The following is a 19218-nucleotide window of genomic DNA, read 5'->3' as shown; positions in this document are numbered from 1 at the left end:
CAAATGGAAAGAAAGAAAGATATAATAAAACAGCATCTCAGAATCTCATCATCAATTCTGACTTTTTTCTTTAATCTCGGAATTCTGACTTTAATTTCAGAATTAATTGTTTTCTTTAATATCAGAACTTTGACTTTAATCTCAGAATTCTGTTTTTATTCCTCAAGATTCTGACTTTTTTTCTTTAATTTCACAATTCTGACTTTATTCTAACTTTAATCTCAGAATTCATGTGACCCATAATACTCTTCTGTACTTTTGATATCTGATCTGAAATGTTCATTTTGACGAAGAAGCATGGCTGGGCTATGGATTAAATAAATAATAATAAAGGTTTCAAATCTGTCTGATAAGGCAGCAAATGATGTGATTGTGGGTGGTTCTCAAACTGTGGTTTGTGTACCACCGGTGGTTCGTGAGTGTCCTTTGATGGTACTTAGATAAAAATGCTGTATAAACCAGGGATATGTGATCTTAGAGTCACCCTATCTCTCACTCCATCTTAATCCAATTTCACTGCACCAGTGTGTGAAGTGCATGTGAGGAAGAGGAGGAGGATGAGAGAGCAAATGATCTTATTGGGAATAAATGTGCCTCCTGTGAAAAGTATGTAGCTAACTGTATTTTAACATATTTAAAAAGTCTGAGAAGCACTGTACTGTACTAAGCTGCAGTGTGGAATAAAGCCAGTGGGTGGCAGCAGAGGTCAGTTGATTAAGGTGATAAAAGCAGATGTTAAAATTTTGTGTAGGACGTGGTCGTCACTCAAAATAACCGTGTATCACAACATGTATTGTAACATGGTCTCTGTATCGTGTACCCAGTCTATAAGGTCAATAATGATATTTATTACGATAAAGGTTTGACTCCCAAGTGAAAGTTGAAGGAAACCAGTTCATTGTGGGTTTTTAAATGAATTACTGAAATTATCACATGTTAAACAGAGAAACATTTTACATACAAATGTGTGCATTGAAGCTTTTGTTATTGATATTAATATTGTTATTGAATTATTGCCCGTTCCTGTGAGGAGGAACTGGATTATATCTTTAATATGTAGTCATGTATGACTGTGTACAGAGGCTATAAGAATGTGTAATATAGAGTGTCTTATATCTTTTTTCAGCACAACCTAGACAATCTGATGAAAAAATAGTCATTTTCACCATTAAATAAACACACCTGAGCAAAAAGTACTCAAAATGTTTAAAATCATATTGTGAATTTGTGCAGTTCAAAGTTCACTTGGTAAGAAAAAATGCTCTAGTTTGTGACTTCTGCTCAATTATTGCTACTTTATATCACGACTAAAAATGCGATATAAAATGAATCATAACTTTGACTCAACAACACATAAGAAGACTGAATATGTGACCTATAAACACACACACCCCCAGGATGTCCATATAAGGAGTTGTGTATTATTCCCACACCAAATTATCATCTACAGTCATCATATACTGGCTTTAATCCAGAAGGTGGCAGTGTCATCACACTAACAGCTGAAGAAGAAGAAGAAGAAGCTTCAGGGTGGTGAACACAACTCATTTTCCCCCCCTTTGGTATTGGTGCAATAATCCATGTCAATCATCATCTATAGTCACTGAGCCACACTCATCTCATAAAGATGGCGTTACTGAGCCGATACATTAACTGAGTCATGGCTTTACAGTATGTGGCAAATCATGACGACACAGGTCAACAACGGGAGAGGCAGGAAGTGGTTGCTCAGATTATGAAATATCTAATTCCAACTAAATTTAAGCAGTTTCGCAAAAAGAACAGTAACAGCTTCCTGCTATTAAACTTAATAAACTGTGCCTCTGTTTTTCTTTTTTTTTTGTATACCCTGCTAGAATGAGCCTCTCAGTCAATCCTGAGGTGACAAGGGCCTGCACAGGTCTCCAGAACCACGGAAGTCTTCGGGGCAGCACCAAGTAGCCCAAGACAAGATGAATGAATATTTGTTTGCCTGGAAAGGTGAGCCTGCTCGAGCCACTCAATAATTCAGTGTTTGTAACAGACGGTGCATCAGTGGGTGAACACGCGCAGCAGCTACGGCTGATTGATCGTTCCTGCCAAAACAAAAAAAAAGCTTGTCGCCATCGCTCATATCGTAATTGGATCCGTGGAAACTCTGCAGCCTGTTGACTCTTTTGTGTCACATGTAAAAAAAAACAAACTTGAATTTCAACTATGGATGTCTGATGATATATTGATGATATATTGATATTTTGATAGTTTCAAGACTCTCAAACCAGCCAAAACAAACTTGTGCTCCGCTGCCCATCTATTATGCATGTGAGCGTAACTGAGGATGCCAGTTTGACTTCAAGGCTTATTAAACGTACACCTGATAATGGCATTTATAAAGGACGGGGGGCAGCTATCACACTAGAGGAAGCCTGGCTCACCTGTCAGGGAGGACGCAGCTATTGTTGGAAGGGTTTGTTCACAAGAGGAGAGCTTTAAACCAGATAAATACTTCACATGCTCTCACTCTCGCTAAAGAAAATCCCTGATGAGTTTGTGAAAGAAGACGATAAATAATAGTATTTCTCTTTTGTGTTGAGTTTGAGTCAGAGTAACAACCTTTTCACGATAGCAGCACTTGCTCTATTACCCTTTTCCCACTTGACCTCTGCTCTCCCACCTGCTGTAACAAGGAGGAAAAGAGCAAAAAGCAAACACACCCTATGAGGTGCACGTGCACACGCACACACACAAATGTGTGCACGCAGAGGCATATCTCATTACCATCCTCCTGATAGTGCAGCCAGTGGGTGTTGCAAGACAAGGAGAGCAAGGGAGTGAGCTTTAGAGAGAGAGAGAGAGAGAGAGAGAGAGAGAGAGAGAGAGAGAGAGAGAGAGGGGGGAGAGGGAGAGGCAGAGAACTAGAGGCATCATTACAGAGGAGAACACTAAAGACTCAACAAGATAACAGGAGATACGCATGGACACAGCAGCTCACTGGAACACAAGCAGAGACACAGTAAGACAAAAGCTAGTGTGTGAGTGTGTGAGTGTGTGTGAGTGTTTCCACGGTTCTCCTGAGGCCGTGGCAGCCATGGCGTCAGAGCCCAGCACCCAGTCCAGGGTGATGTTCCAGGCGGGAGACAAGCCAGAGGAACCGGCTCACCGCAAGCTGGGCAAGCTGACGGTGAAGTACAACCGCAAGGACCTGCAGAGGAGGCTGGACATCGAGGAGTGGATCGACGGGCAGCTGCACCTGCTGTTTGACTGTGAGGTAGGGAGGGAGGGCAGGGTAGGGCTGGCTCTCACTGACACACACTCAGACAGACACTGTGTCGGTCGGGTGCTTGGTGGAGGAGAGGGAAGGGGAGCGAGGGCGGCAGTGGACTGCTCATAGGTGCCTGTGGTGATGGGCTCATCCATCATGCTGGCTCACAGTGACCTAAGAGAGGAGTGAGTGAGAGGCAGAGCCCCTATGTGTCATCAACCCACCAACATATACATTTAGTCTATTTTAGGCTGTTATAAATATAAATATATATAAATATAAATATATATAAATCATTTAAAAGCCTGTTGCAACCCATGACGAAACAACACGTAACATCATTTGAAGCACAAGGTTGACAAATGGCTTGTACTTACAACTTGGATGATGTGTTCAGGTACGGTTCTAGGATCGGTCACATCTGACGTGAAGCAGTACTGAGGAGAAAAGGAAACGTGAGAGCACCAGGGAGATTGTGATAATAATTTATCATAATTTTTTACAACCATAATAAATGAAAGCTGATGACAGGACAGGAGACATTGTCGTTTTTTGTTGTTGTGCTGATATGGGGACAATATGTAGATATTTAGTTGTGCAGACACTTGTTATATTAATGATTATACATTAGACAAACCAAAGAAAACACGCTAAACCAAAGGTGTTTATATGAACACAGCACACGTATTAAAGCAAAAGTTACAACACAAAAAATGTAGTATATCCTCACTATTTATAAATATATATATAAACTCCTGTGTGGTCGGATCCAATCCGGTTATGTCATAGGCTCCTTATAATGACATTCTGGATAAAGGAGGTGAAACCATGGCAACAGATGTCTCTTTGCCCACATGAGGCAGCGTGGCACACGCGGATGAATTAGGGATGTCTGCCGAGCAGTAGCACGAGCTTCCTGATTACGTTGCAGATCGGATGACGGCGACGGCAGAGTCGAATGTGGCTGCACATGTCTGACTTCACCGCTTATCATGAAGTGGCTCTGGTTTTGAATAAACCAGCTGATGCTACAGAGACTCCTCTCACTGTAGTCATATAATATGTCCATCTATAGTATTGTGCATTAATAAGCATACAGTGTCCGTATTCCTCACTCGATTTATTGGAAAACATCCAGAAAATACAAGTATTTAGTGTGACGTACACTTACACTTGAACAATAACATGAATATTATTAGTAAACTCAGGTTTTGTCCAGGCTAACATACCAGCTCAGCTGTTTTATGAGTTTATATTATGTATATTTGGTATTTTGTTAGCATGTTATTTAGCGCTTAACAGAATGTGACACAGGTGTAAATATTTCTATTGAATATAATTCTTCTCTTTTATACCCTAGTTTGTGATGTAAATCTACTTTACCCGCCCTAAAGTATTATAAATATAATATGTGTTTATCCTACAATTTTGCCTGGTCGCCAAGTTTTTTCATGACATGCGTGAGCATTACACGCACACATCTCTTTTACTTTCAGTCTGGCAGAGATAAAACAACAACACAAGCTGCCAGTGCCCTGAGACTTTTACAACACTTCGTCACAGCGTGAGAGCTAGGGATCGGTAATATTGTGCACAATGCTTATTTTATGGGCTTCACTCGCCAAAGCCTTCTTCCTCCCTGTGGTGTTGTATGGTAATATGTTTGTGAGGCAGAGGCAGGAATAGATAACATGAGTGGGGGAAAATACCCGGACGTGCAGATAAGAAAAGCTCCCTGTTTACTCAGTTCATCTTGTCCCAGAAACGTACGTGACATATTCTGATGTTTGCAGACTTCCATGTTCCGCTTATCATGTATTAATACACAGCACAGATAGTGAGTGACAGTGTTTGACTAGGAAGGATATGACTGATTACCTGACCTTACTAAGTTACAATCTTAATCGAATAGACTTAGATATTTGCGTTTGTCACTTTTGCAAAAAATTGGGCATGACTTGTGTCCTGGCCAGCGCGATGAATTTTGCATAGGCTCAGGGCAAGAATACTCTGTTGGTCTTCCGCGTGGAAGCGTTTACCATCAGTCCCCTGTGTCACCGTCTGAATTATTTAGCCACATCTCGGATTCATACAAGTGCTTGCCTCAGTTTTGGAGCGACTGCCTTCTTTTGAGAACTTCACACCTTCTGAGAGGAGGTAAACTGGCTCAAGCTGATGGAGCACATTTGCACACACAGTGTGTCTTTTCACTTTTATTGAGCCTTCAGACAAACTACAATAAAAAGGTTTTCAAAAAACTAACCTCAGTACACGTGACAATGATGAGTATTTGCAGTGAAGGCCTGTTTTAGAGCCTGTTCTGTAACCTCTTTAGACTTGGCAATGAGTTACTGATTGGATATCATGATGTGTGGGCAGCTTGTTGCTCTGACAGGAAAAGGGAAGGATCTGATCTGATAAGTTCAACAAAGCAAAAACCCAACGTCTTGAAACAAAACAACAAATGTCTTGGGCTTGGGTTTCCTTTACATTAACATAACAAACACACACGCAGCCACACTGAGTCTGATGTCGGCGTTTCATTGTAATATTTGGACTTTAATCAACGTGGAAGAATTAGCAGTTAACACATCCATGCACATCCTGTAGTGGATCAGTTTTAAATGGAAATAATAAGTCTCTGCGTTTCTCCGTATAGCAGTGATTTGATGTCAGTACGGACAAAAATACAGCAACAGTGTGCTAGTGACACAAGGAGGCTGAGGACACAAAGACGTGTCCACGTTAAGTTACTACTCGTTCAGAAGTGTGACGGTTTAATTAAACTCTTCTTGTCCCTGCTCTACCCGTGTATACAAACAGATGCTCCCTCAGTCAGGTCTGATAGTATTGTTTGACAGAACTTGTTGTCAGACAACAAAAATCACCGAATTTGAAGGACACTCAGGCCTTACAAAAATTCAATAGCCTGAGTTTTTGCCAATGTGACAAGAGTCAGAAGAGGAAGTATACACTTCACTGGGTAATAAATATCAATACTCAGGTTCATAATGTCACTACAAACAATAGTAAACTTAATAGTGCTCCCCTAAACAAAGTGTTTCTCCAGTGCAACAAGTACAAATGTTCATAAAAATTATTTGGACAAAACATTCCTGATTTTAAAATAAAAAATATCAGTGGTCGCAAATATTCAACTGCTTGTTTAGACTTCCTCTGGAAACCACTCCGATATTCATGAATTCTGCCGTTATACTGCCAACATTCATTTTAGCCTCAGTCCGTTCGCTTTTAACTTCAAAAAGTGCCGGCGAGACATTTACCGCCCCGAGGCCTCATTAAAAAGCTCTTTTCTGTCCGACAATGAAGGTAATTATCAACAAGCCGCGCACTATGTGAACTATAATACTGACAGTAACTGGAAGCGTGGAATCGGTGAAAAAGTCTCTAATTGATATTCGGCGGTGGACCTGCACTCAGACGAGAGCATAAATAAAAGATCAGTGGAGAGCAGACCATGTCATTTTTACATTTGTTTCTTTTTTACATTTATAGCTCACACCGAGAACACGTGTCACATTTATTATTTCTATTCTATAAAGCTGTATTTAAAGGAATTCTTTATTGAAATTAGCGTTAGCGTAACTGTTAGCAAAGATGGCAGACACTGTTTACATTCTGGGGACCTGTCCCCCTCCGAGAGGGTCTAAAGAGTGCGGAATTAGCACGCAACAAAAAAAAGAATGAAGATATTTCTCAACTCAGGGGAAACTGAGGTTGGGAACATTTTTTTTTTTTTTTAAATACCCCTATTCTAGTAATACAAAGCTAAATGCCAATCGGTGAAGTATTCGTTTAAGGTTAGCCAAAGCTAAGCAAACAACCGCAATCATATAGCTGCTTTTATACTAACTAGTAATGTTTTTTTTTCCAGTGAACTATAAAGTAAAGGTTTGTGATGCATTATCAGGACAAAGAAAACTATGCTTTACTACTTTAATGGCCCCTGTATTTGATAATAGTAGCAGTTAGCACTCTTGCCCTTGCAGCAAGAAGACCCGGATTTCGAGGATAAAGCGGTATTTTCCACTGCACAGAACACATAAAAGGCCAGACTACACCCAGTCAAGCTCAACACGTCACAGCTGGTAAAGCAAATCCCACACAGCACAGAAATGTACAGCATGGATTGAAAAGAAAAAACAAAGAGGGCCTTTATGCGTCCCACTGGCATCAGCAGATTCACATGAGTTCCAAACTGGCGGCATGTATCACATGGAGAGGACATTGGGGACTCTGAAGGTGGGCCCATCTTATTCCGCCACTCAGCACTTCCACATTGATTAGTTCTCCCCTCATCCAGAAAGCTGTGCGAGCGTCGTCCTCCACCAGCCGTGAAAACTCCCCAACCGGAAAATATTCCTCTTAAAAAGAAAGGGAGAGGCCCCATTCGTCAAAATATGGGAGAACTTCTGCTGACTCCAGATATCTTAGTGTTCAGGATTCCTTTAGAGAGCACAACTTATTCCCTATACTGACAGGTGTGGGTGAGCGCGAGCGAGCGACGTCGCCTGATTACTTTGCTATATTTGTGTTTTTATGCCCTTTTATAAAAAAACAATTATCACACAATCACATAGAAAGAAAGAGCACTGTGTCACAGTAGATGCAGCGCTCGGCTTTGTTTCTGAGTGCGAAACGTGGCACAATTCAAACAAGAAATACACGCTCACTTGTGTCTAAATGCCAACATCGTAAACCATCCGTGAAATACGATGGTAGCGTGTCGCAAGTATGACATCCTGGAGCCCTATTTTTCCCCTTCATGCCTCAGTGCTCTTCAGCTCGAGTTCAGAGCTTTTATTCTGAAAAAACATGACCTGATTCAAATAGATTCTGTTGCCAGAACTGACAGTTAAGTTAAACTAAAGGTTTGGTGTGAAAAATAAAAATAAAAACACTGCTCTTGTCATGCACACTGCCACGTTTGGGGAGTAGAGTAAATGTCTTCTTAAAATTTGAACCATGCACAATAAATATCAACAGTACGAGGACGTGTCTCACACACGTGTCTTCATAACAAGCATTAAACGTGGGTTTTTGTTTCTGACTGAAGACGTTTTTAGGGAACTTTGCCTGATGAAGATATCTCACAAAATTGGCCCTCGGCCACATTTACTCGCTGATCCCTGCTCTAAAGTGTAGAGAGTATTGAAAACAACCCTCACATCACATCGTTCAGTGACTCTGCTCACTGGTCTCAATGCCATGGCTGAATGGACATGACGTGATGAAGCCCACATTTTTCAAAGCATTTTCAGCAGGCTTGGCTGTACAAGTGCAGAAGCACTACTGTGAAGAATATAGAATAAAGGAATATTTTGGGTCTAATTTGCTTCTCTCTTTTTTCTTTTCTTGCTCTCACAGGAGGACGAAATCCCCGAGTTAGAGATTGACATAGATGAGCTGCTGGAGCTGACAGACGAGGGACAGAGAACCCGGCTGAAGGTAAACACAAATGTTTGGTTCATGTATTCACATTATATACTTACTTACACATCTACCTGAAATGTGCAATATTTCTCTCGCCATCGTTCATTGTATATAATGTCCGTAACTTTTTTCTGTACATAATGCACACATACTATTGTCCTTTTTTCTGTAACTGTTTTTACTGCTCTAACTCGGGAATTTCCTCTTTGAGGGATAAATAAAGTTTTATCTTATCTTATCTTACAGTACAGTAATCGTTTTGTTTTAGGAGAGCAATATAATGGTAACACCAGCTTACTTATAAAATAATCACCAAGTATTCATAATGGACATCAGGAAGGAAGAATTTAAACTTTACAACATAAAGTACTCTCCTGTTATGGAAAGCGTTATCAGCGTCACAAGAACTCCTGGAATCCAATGTTTGTGGTAAAAAATACAGCATCCAGATTTATTATGTTTGTTTTCTTTGTTAGGAGCTCTTGCAGGAATGTGGGAAGCCAAAAGAGGTAAAGAAAACTCAACAACTTATAGATATATCGGAAATTAAACGTTTGTGACTGTTCAGTTACAACTCTATTCCTTCTCCTCCCCCCACAGGAATTTATCAATGGGCTGCTCTATAGGATAAAGGGTCTACGTAAAATGTCCGGTTCCTTGAAGAAATGAATTCTAGGTCAAATCAAGTTGAGAAAATGTGGGGGCTTCATCTTCATCTTCCCATCTCCCAGACATTCAACTGTCGGTCAATGGGATTTTCTTCCTGCGTCAGAATCAGTTTAACACCAGAGCAATGGGGGTTTTCAATGTTGTTTTTTATTATTATTATTATTGCTATTATTTCACTTTAATTTATGGACTGCTATAACATAAACCAATGATGCACACGAGATAAAAGCCGTAATGTGACGGACAGTTGTTTTTTTTTTTCTGTGTAAGACACTGTACATTTTCAGTTGCCTATTTATGTACATAAATATTTTTTTGTTCTGATAACAGTGTTGTAAGTTGAAATAAAACTGAACATTTTCAAGACAAGGCTGTTGAATGTGATTCCCCCAAGCACGGCATATCAGGTGACTGAAACAACGGGTATCAGAAATCATTCATCTCCCGTTATACAACATCAAGATTGACATGTCCATAACATATATAGCATATTATATAGTCCCCGACTGGAATACAGCGTACCATTTCTTAATGTTTCTATTACTACTGCTCTAAAGCACACATTTTGCTTTTGCTTGTTTGCCGTTGACTCTGCTGCAGCTGACAGTATAACATTCCCGAGATACACGTTTCTGCTTTTATCTATAGTGGTGAAGACAAAGGGAGACATTGACATGACACATCCAGGAGTAAACACAGCAAAAATCAGGAGCAGGAAGGGTCCATTAAGTATGCATCCATTATCCTCATCCATTTCCTGTCTGCGGTGTGTGTGTGTGTGTGTGTGTGTGTATGACAAGGCCAGAAAAAGGCAAACACAGTAACGGCCTCCATACGAACCTTAATGGAGCAAGACCCTAGAGGAGAGTGTAATTATGGTTTCTCCTCAGTTAGCGAGACAGTAATGCACACTGATGAAACTGCACTCTGGCCATCTCTCTGACACACACACGCAGAGAGGGTCTTCCGGCTGAGGGCTCCATTATAGTAATTTGCTCGGTTCAACCCCCATTTTCTCTTGTGCTTCTCCTCCGACACGGAGGCCGTCTACACTAACAAGATGTTAGACTTAGACGATTTTGTCCAGCAATAACTTTGATCCAAAATCCAAGGCTCTAGTGTTAAAAAATAAAACTTAAAAAAACTGATGTGACATAGCACCGTAACGCGTTCAATTCTTTTATAATGACATTACAACACGAGGACACGACAGGCAACAATCATGTCAGACTCACAGCCAAACATAGATTACAAGAGTGAAAACAAATCCATCAGTAATCCTTTTATACTGACTGCACGACAGTTGTCTGGGACTATACATCATCCCAGACGAGCTCATGACATGTCTGTCTTCTATTTAAAGAGTCTGAGATGAGCCTTTGTTGCATTTAAGCAAGTGACAGAAATAAAACTTAATCTTGAATTGTGCCTTTACTTCATGCAGAAGCTACAAAGATTTACTAAAATAGAAACACTTTTGAGCAGCCCTCTCACTTATTTTTTTATACATTATGGGGAAAATAAGAGAACATCTTCCACATATTTAATTTGTTGAACTACATCTTACACATACGTACTTTAGTTATTCAGTTCATCTACATTAGTGTTTTTTAAATTACAGGACACAAATGCTAGCCTTTCTGTTGTCTATGTGATGACAGATCATTTTGAAAGATTGAATGAGAGGTTAAAATGAGGTGTTATGGGTCGCTGTAAATAACAGGTGGCAGGCAGATATTTTGAGAAACATCTTCTTTCTTTTTTTTTTTTCAAAACTATGTATGTTAAGTCACTTAAGGCCAAAGCACAAGTCTAAGGATAATAACTGTCAACAGCCTGATATGGCAAACATGTACGACACAGCTTAGCTATCATGTCTTCCTCTTCTTCTTTGGCGCAGTGTAGTTTGTAGTGCGATGCTCCATCCTGTCATATTTATCATGGCCTTCCCTGGGGAGATAATGGAGAGTGGGTTGATAATTCATCACACTAAATACTTTATCTTCCTGCTGCTGAACAGTATGGCAGCAGCCTGTCTACTAAGTATCTGGGTCATGGTACACATTCCAAATCACAAGAATGTGTCTTGGGCATTGGGTTTAAGATTTCTGTGTGAAGCTGAGTGGGAGACTGGGATTGTTGCTGTGCCTTTGCGATCTCTTTGTAATGTGCTCGCATACCTGAAGCAGCGGTTGCAGTAAAGGTCCCCGTCACAGGTGTGGCAGCGAACTGTGGCATCATGATTACAGATGCAACACCACGGGAGTTCGTCTTCATCACTGTCTGAGGGCTGATGTGTTACGGCAGCTGGTGAAATCCTGCTCTTGGGTCCCGGAGCCTGTGTCTACAAAATACATCGGCACAATGAGGGATTAAAGGTGAGCTAACAAGCTAATTAATATTCTGAATTGATACTTGTTTGATGCTGTTTTTCCCGTACCAGTTTCTTTGAGGTTTTCTTCTTTTCTGTGTTCCTTGGTCCACATTGTTCAAAAGGTATGTTATAGCCACTGGCCTCATCAAGAGCAGCCTCTTCTGAGAGCTGGAAAAAAACAAATGTCACAAATAATTAAAATGGCAAAATAGCAACCCCTTGTGGCCTTTCTGACTGCTCTGAGTCGGCACACTGTGAACATTAAAGGTGTGATATGTCCTTTGTGACACATGTGTTATGTATAATTCATTACATAAAAATGTCAAGTTTATTTTGAATGGACACCTGCTTTAACACTCTCGTTACAGCTTCCTCTTCAGTCTCCTCCTCACTGTCAGGATGCTGGAAATTCTCCATGGTAACTGGAAGTGACATGGAATAAAAACGACGCAAGCTGCTGAAACATTTGCACAATAACACGTGCTGCAGTAAAACCTCTTATCATATTTTCCTAAAACTAATGCTATAAATGACAGATATAATAAAATATGCCAATAAAAATGTGCTGTGTACTTTTATCTGGGTCCTGCCCCTTCAACTGGGCCAACCTCTTGGCCATGTGCAGGATCTGATCCTGCGAATGCTGCTCCTTCCTCAGCTCCTCCATGGCCTCCTCCAGAAGACGTGCCTTTTCAGACTCCAGCTGCTGTTGGGCATCCTGGTTCTCCTCCAGATTCTCGTCTAGTATTCCTTCTTCCCCCCTGTTAAGATCGTTCATGCGGCCTGCAACATCTGCAGGGAGAGCATCTGAGCATATTTGTGAGATCCACACGCTCTATTCAACAGCTAGGTGATCACATTGTAAATGAATGTGGGTGAAAAACAGGTGGACGTAATCAGATCTTACTGAAATCAGGATTTGCTTGCTGGTCATCAATGGCAACCTCGTCCGTCACCTGTCTAAGGAGATCATTGGCTTGTTCAGTCTGTGTCCTTTTATCCGGAGGTTGGTGCACCTGCACAGATGAGCAGACGAGCATATTTACAATTATTCATGATGCATCAAGTACATTAATAAAAAAAAGCCTAAGAAGTTTCAAACAAGCACAAAGGGGTTTATCTCACAGGTGGAGGGGCTTGAGATGGTGGAGGTTGGCCACGTAAAGCTGCCAAACGGTCTTCCATCTCCTCTGCAGAAGGCACCGTCTGACTCGGAGCTTTTAGAGCAGCGAGGCGAGATTCAATCTCTTTTTCAGAGGGGATAGACTCTGAGGAGGAGGAGTTGCAACCCTTTCAGTGACTTGTAAATTGCAAGTATTATTACAACAGCTACACAGTACTGTACAAGTCTTACATAGCCACCATTAAATATGTTGCTTAAGCAACATCCATATGGTATAAAATATAGTTATAATATAGTTTCAAAATAACTAATAATAATATTTTACAGGAAGAAATAAAACAGCTTCCACAGTTAGTGTGACCTACCTTTACACTCATGATTGGAGTTTAACCCTAATTAATGTTACCGGTAAAAACCTGTTTACCCTACTATTTTAATGTCAACAGATATCTGCTGTGAAAAGTGTCTGTTATGCCAGGATTATTTAAGACAATCCAAATGCTAATGATCACAGAATTTGATAGACATAAAAACAACAACAACAACAACAACAACGCTGATGGTTCCCTGAGAAATTTGCACGATACTGTATAGAGTAAACCAAAGAAGTAGCTGCAAACTTACTTGGTGCAGTTTCCTCTTTGAGCTTCTGAAGTCTTTCAGCAATAGCCTGATCTTCTTTACTCAGGCCCTTGGCTGGCAGATGTCCTACTTTGCTCGGTCTACTAGTACCTCCATGTGCAAGAGACTGTGTTGATGGTCCTGGCTGTCTGGCCTCAAAAGCAGCGACTCGCCTACGGAAGAAACATTTACATTAGATTTTCAGATATCATGACACTATGTAAACAAAAATGTCTCACAACCGATCAATGACTGACTTTTTGTAGTTTTCGGGAGGAGACCATCTTCCGGCACTGTTTTGAGGCTGTCCACTGGAAATGAAGACGGAAAGTTTGAAGGCATATACTGTGTATATCGTATTTACTGATAACTGCAGTTATCTTACCTTGTCAGACTGCCATGGCACTGTTTACACACCTTCTGTTGGGCGGTGCCCCAGCGAGGGACCACAGCACTGAAAGTCAGACAGCTGGAGCAGAAGGAGCGGCCACAATTCTTACAGCCCAGCTATGTTTAAATGACAGCATACACATCACATTTGGCTTTCTGTTCAACTTCTGTATACATATCACTACATTAAACCACATTTAAATAGTGTGGCATTTCACGATATATATCTTCCCTTCAGATATTTGTTTCGCAGTAAATTCATGATTGATTTAGGTTATTTGTATCTACGATTTCAAATTCATATTTAATTTTTAGTAATTTTCTACACAGCTTATTGCACAAGCACAGCAAGAGACAACACACATCTAACAGCATTGATTACATGTTTATTTACACGCATGTATATCACATTTGTATTCTTAAGTCTGAACTCCATTTAATTCAACAAAAACTAATAGGATTTTGTAAAAAAATGCGTTTGCCTTTTGACTGTGTGTATATAAGTTACTAGGTAAAAACAAAACCGGACCGTTTTATCCATGCATTTAATATGTACAACCACAACATCAAAACAAATCACTGCTTAACGATCAGTGTATGTGACATGAGTCAGCTGAACATTACCTCCTTCTTGAAGAGGCTGAACTTTGACGTACAACAAAAACAACGGTTGTCCATGCCGGTTCGTGTACACAGTCATGTGACAGGCAATTCTGCTGCAACTGCCAGCGCTGCTTTTTGACGAATGTGTGACAAAATTCCACCCTGTAAACAATAAATATCAAGATATTTGTGTCTGTTTTCAATCTGTCAGTGTTGCCACTATCAAATCCGGAAGCGTTCCAAACACAGGAAGTGATGTCATTATGCGTTTTCCGGTTTCTGGTTCCTCCAATCAGCGTGCGCCAAATTCTCTCGCGGTCGTCGTTCGAATGAAAACAGAGGTGACAACTTAACAGCAGTTGAGTCTTGGAGCTGTTGGATTGTTACGAAAAAGAGACGAGGGAGACTTGGACGCGGTATGAGAAATGACCACTTTATGCGACTACAGATGTATTGTATAAGTATGACATATAGATGTCGGTGAAATTTTGAACGACAATGAAAACCGATCGGACAAGGGCGGACGTTAGCTAGCTGGTGCGTTAGCTCTGCACGTAATGTCGTCAGTTTAGCACCTCCTTTGTAGATGACTACATTTTTCATTGGTGTATAAAAAATTTATAAATGGGCTGATTTCTGCCCAATTTCAGTCACTGACATTGGATACTATTTTTTAGAATCATTTGATTCATCAATTATTTCATTAAATTATATAAAATACAGGTTGGAGGGAAAGACTACTACTGTTCTATTACGGATTATTATTATATTACGGAAACTGACAAGGACATTGCACATCGATAAATACAGATATACAAAAATCTAAACTAACTGAGAAAGACACAGACATATTGTGATTAAAAGAGATGTAAATATATGGCCTAGATCAAAATATCTTGTCTAGCAGCATTTAAACAGGTTATGGCAGATGGATAGAAACTGTTTCTGAGTCTGTTTGTCTTCATGGATCTAAAGCGCCTATCCTCAAATCAGTCAGTCTCTATCATAATATGTGAAAATGTATCACAATATGATTTGTAAAAGTCAAACAACAGCATTAAAACACAGCTTTAATAAGTGCTGAACCATAACTTTAATGTGTTTTTTGTCTAGGTTTCTGCTCTAAATTTCCACAATGGCAGAAGGGGGAGATGTGGATTGGGAACTGAGCAAAGAAAACATTCAGCCTCTGCGGAGGGGCAGAGCCATATCAGTCTTACACCAAGCCCTCAGTCAACAACAGGACGGACCCAGCTCTGCCAACAACATCAGCCAACAGAGACAGTAAGTATGAAGTACATTGCTACCAGGTTGAGTGATTGCAATCTGTGACAAACTGTATTTCTCGTAGGTTTTTTTTTATATAAAAATGATTTTTTTCTGTTTTTGTTTACCCAGGGCCTTTGAGTCTGAACTGCGAGTGTACGAAGGTGATGATCCCCTGGATGTTTGGGATCGGTAAGTGAGATATGGAACTAATTACGTGTAGTCATATGAGTTCTTTAAACCAGGCATTAAAATCCGTTTTCTGTAATCTGATCGCAATCGGATAGCGCCTAACCACTTATAAGTACAGGTGTAAATACTGTACACCTGAGGACAGGTTGTTATGCGATTTGTCTGACTCCTTCAGGAGGTGGTTGGAGACGCATTGTGACCAGATTGAACAGATGTGTGAGTACAACTAACGTGACAGTGGCAACAAAACTGCACAGTCTCCTCTGCTTTTGTTGGTTTTCCACTAGTCAAAGACGACTTTTCTCCTGCTTCCAAAAGAGGAGTTTATACAATAGTTTGACTTCACGTGCGGTAAACATAGTTTTTTTTGTTGATATGGCAGCGCACAGAGGGGGAGGTGACTGATCGGATAGCAATCAGATCTTGATGAGGACGCCGGAGATGCATGTTAATACCAGGTGTAAATGCATGTGGTGAAGAGCTATCCGATCGCTATCTGATCACAGAAAACCCATTTTAATGCCAGGTCTAAAGGTAGCCCTTGTTAAATCCGATAGATTTTCAGTTTAATACCCACATGGTTCTGTCTTTCACAGGTATATTAAGTGGACAGAGCAAACCTTCCCTCAAGGCGGAAAGGAGAGCAACATTGCCATACTGTTGGAACGGGCTGTGACCAGATTCACTGATGAAAAGAAATATTATGCAGACCCTCGCTATATTGACTTCTGGATCAAATTTGTATGTTATGTTGAACCTCTGCGAATGACTGTACTTTTACTTAAATAATAGAGCAGTAATAACTTTTCCCACACATATATATGTGTCATCAGGCAAAGACCTGCCCGGAGCCACTGGACACCTACAGGTACATGCAGGCACAGGCAATCGGAATAACTCAGACGTCCTTCTATATCGCTTGGTCTGAGGAGCATGAAAATAAAGGCAACTGTCTCAAAGCAGACCAAGTCTATCAAGAGGGATTGAGGATGAGTGCGGAGCCACGTGACAAGCTGCTACAGTTTCACAAGTATGAGTCAATGCTGTATATATGGAATTAAATGAATGTCTTACATGGAAAAGCAACTTATTTTCCATGTTTGCATCATTGTTTATAGGGCTCTGCAGGCACGTGTTTCCCGACAGGTGATGATGCAGGTTGAAGAGGACAGTGATGACGAGTCCAAACAACCAGAGAGAGTCTCTCTGATTGACCTCAAATCTAGAGGGAAGAAAAAGGCCTTTGTCAACAGAACAGGACATGCAATCAAAAGTAAGCACACACACATCTAAATTACACCTTTTGTACACACTTGGCAGATATTTTAAAATGTTAGAGCCCCTTCCTCTTTAAATTGAAACAAAAAAATATCTTAAATATCTTTAATATCAGTTTTTGGTGTTTTTCATGGACAGATGTTTCTGGAGGCATTCAGTCACGAGGTGCCCCTGTTCCCGCCAGTACTTCAAACAGTCGATTGATAGTCTTCGATGAAAACCACACTCAAAGTGCTGTTCCATCAGAGCCTAAAGTGGAGCCATGGAGGGCTCCACCGCAGTCTAGGGCAAAGGAGAACGAGAGGAATCCAGAGAGATGGTGTGATGTCAAGGTATGAGATGAGGTGTTCCATTACAAAAAATAAAAATAGGTGGAATACAATCTGGTTTCCATGTGTGTAACGTTTTTTTTTAAATTATTATTATTTTCTTTTTTTTGGTCCATCATAGCTTCCCACAAAATCCAAATATGGACATACTGTTATGGCTCCACCACCTCCCAAACCCACCTTCCAACCATTTGTTGAGGAATCAGAAATACCTCCAACAATGTGAGTGACGATTTATTCTTCTTATTATTTGCATTTTTGATTTATTGTGCATCACTGTTTTAATGTAATGTCACTTGTGAACATTTCGTTAAAACAGATATGTCAATGATACTCAGACATGAATCATTTTAGCCCTAACCTATACCGCTGTTTTCATGTGATGTTTTGGTCTTTTTAACCAATAATTTAATTAGTAATAATAGAATTTAAATATTGAATAGCCTATTACCCCTTTTCGACTCTGGTCTAAGTTATGCCTTTCATTTTCATGAGTCTCTTCTTTCCTTCCTCAGGACGCCGTGTAAGATCAACCCGGTGGTTAACAAGGTTTTATCGGCACGTCGGCCGTGCAGAGAAGAAACTCCTCTGAAGAGACTACAGGAGCACCAGCAGCAGAGAGAGGCGGAGTCGTCAAAGCCACAGGAGCAGAGCATGTACTGTAAAGAGCTGCTGCTCAGTGGCGCCGCCGAATTCTCCTTTGAAGAACTGCGCGCTGAACGCTACTTCAAAAAGACGGCACAGGAATCACAGGGGGACGATCGAGCCACAGTCGGTACTGCAACCTGATCTATTGAGACTTTTATCGTCTGTTTTTAAAGAGGATTTCCCCACGTTTTATTTGCAAGTATCGTGTAATTACTGTTTTGCATTGTGTTTTATATTGTAAATATTTGGTTGAAGGAGATCCAGTTACATAGAAAACACAACATGACTTCACACCAACCATTAGTCCACTTGTACAAACTAAACACTGCTCAGTCCTTTTGCTGCAGAAGTTCAACTCACTTATCTCCAATTTTAGTCATTTGTCCATTTTTTTTCAGTTGCATTGTTCTTGAGAACAGTGCTTCTTATGTGTACCCTTTTTTTCTTACGTTGTTTTGTCTTGAGCATATTTTTGTTTTTGTAAAAAATTACACCAGTCGACAAAAGGCCTCAGCGAGGTGATCGAACCGGGCTTAAAGTTTCAGACTGAGGACATTTTTTCCTTCATTGATGTTCAATAAACCTGTTAAAATGTCCAGCTGGTAAATAGTGGTGTTGTGATTTTTTTTTTGTCCTTTGGGGAATTAAAGTAATGCATTGTCAGGATTACTAATGGGCTGTGAGAACAGTTAGTGTAATCTGTGGCAGTGTACAGAGTCAGCACTCTTTCCCAAGAGTGGAAATAAACTGCATTTAAATAGTCAAAAATGCCACTATTAATGCTGCTGTCTCACTGCAGGCCGGGGGCTCTTGAATCTTTTAAGGAATCCCAACATTGGCCTAACGTGGATGCACAAATCTTGCTTATGGATCAATAATCACACAGGCCAGTCCCTGATGAAGGGCTGGGACATAGGTGTTTGCTCATTAGCAAGTGAAATCCACTCTTCCCAGCCAGGAGACCACTATCCTGATGATGCACGGGGGACGCCGAGTTGCTGCTGTAGTTTTACATGCACACGGGGCAAGA

At 40.5% G+C, this 19218-nt stretch overlaps 3 protein-coding genes across 4 annotated transcripts; 2 read left to right on the top strand and 1 right to left on the bottom strand.

Moving 5' to 3' along the window:
* Window positions 1-2872: 2872 nt before the first annotated feature.
* On the top strand, window positions 2873-9482 carry ppp1r14d (protein phosphatase 1 regulatory inhibitor subunit 14D). Its single transcript, XM_058615509.1, has 4 exons — window positions 2873-3247; window positions 8630-8710; window positions 9172-9204; window positions 9296-9482. Exons 1-4 carry the CDS (start codon window positions 2954-2956, stop codon window positions 9362-9364), a joined length of 477 nt encoding a protein of 158 aa, XP_058471492.1. The 5' UTR covers window positions 2873-2953; the 3' UTR covers window positions 9365-9482.
* A 9-nt stretch (window positions 9483-9491) lies between these two features.
* On the bottom strand, window positions 9492-14689 carry zfyve19 (zinc finger, FYVE domain containing 19). 2 transcript variants are annotated; one of them, XM_058615505.1, is made up of 11 exons: window positions 14497-14689; window positions 13868-13989; window positions 13740-13793; window positions 13486-13655; window positions 12864-13006; window positions 12646-12754; window positions 12312-12545; window positions 12084-12160; window positions 11805-11906; window positions 11545-11708; window positions 9492-11314 (listed from the first exon to the last, which is right to left on the bottom strand). In XM_058615505.1, exons 1-11 carry the CDS (start codon window positions 14548-14550, stop codon window positions 11236-11238), a joined length of 1308 nt encoding a protein of 435 aa, XP_058471488.1. In that variant the 5' UTR covers window positions 14551-14689; the 3' UTR covers window positions 9492-11235. The 2 variants fall into 2 exon arrangements, with proteins under 2 accessions (XP_058471488.1, XP_058471489.1); XM_058615506.1 differs by having other exon boundaries at window positions 12312-12530.
* Window positions 14690-14744: 55 nt separating this feature from the next.
* On the top strand, window positions 14745-18795 carry bub1bb (BUB1 mitotic checkpoint serine/threonine kinase Bb). The gene is made up of 9 exons (XM_058615507.1): window positions 14745-14891; window positions 15589-15759; window positions 15874-15933; window positions 16530-16674; window positions 16767-16963; window positions 17052-17206; window positions 17350-17543; window positions 17662-17762; window positions 18056-18795. The coding sequence occupies exons 2-9, from the start codon at window positions 15611-15613 to the stop codon at window positions 18327-18329; spliced, it is 1275 nt and encodes a 424-aa protein (XP_058471490.1). The 5' UTR covers window positions 14745-14891; window positions 15589-15610; the 3' UTR covers window positions 18330-18795.
* Window positions 18796-19218: the final 423 nt, after the last annotated feature.

This window comes from Solea solea, chromosome 18 (assembly GCF_958295425.1).
Source record: "Solea solea chromosome 18, fSolSol10.1, whole genome shotgun sequence".
NCBI lineage: Eukaryota > Metazoa > Chordata > Actinopteri > Pleuronectiformes > Soleidae > Solea > Solea solea.
The sequence above is the reverse complement of the archived record's forward strand: the minus strand, read 5'-3'. Positions and strand labels throughout refer to the sequence as shown.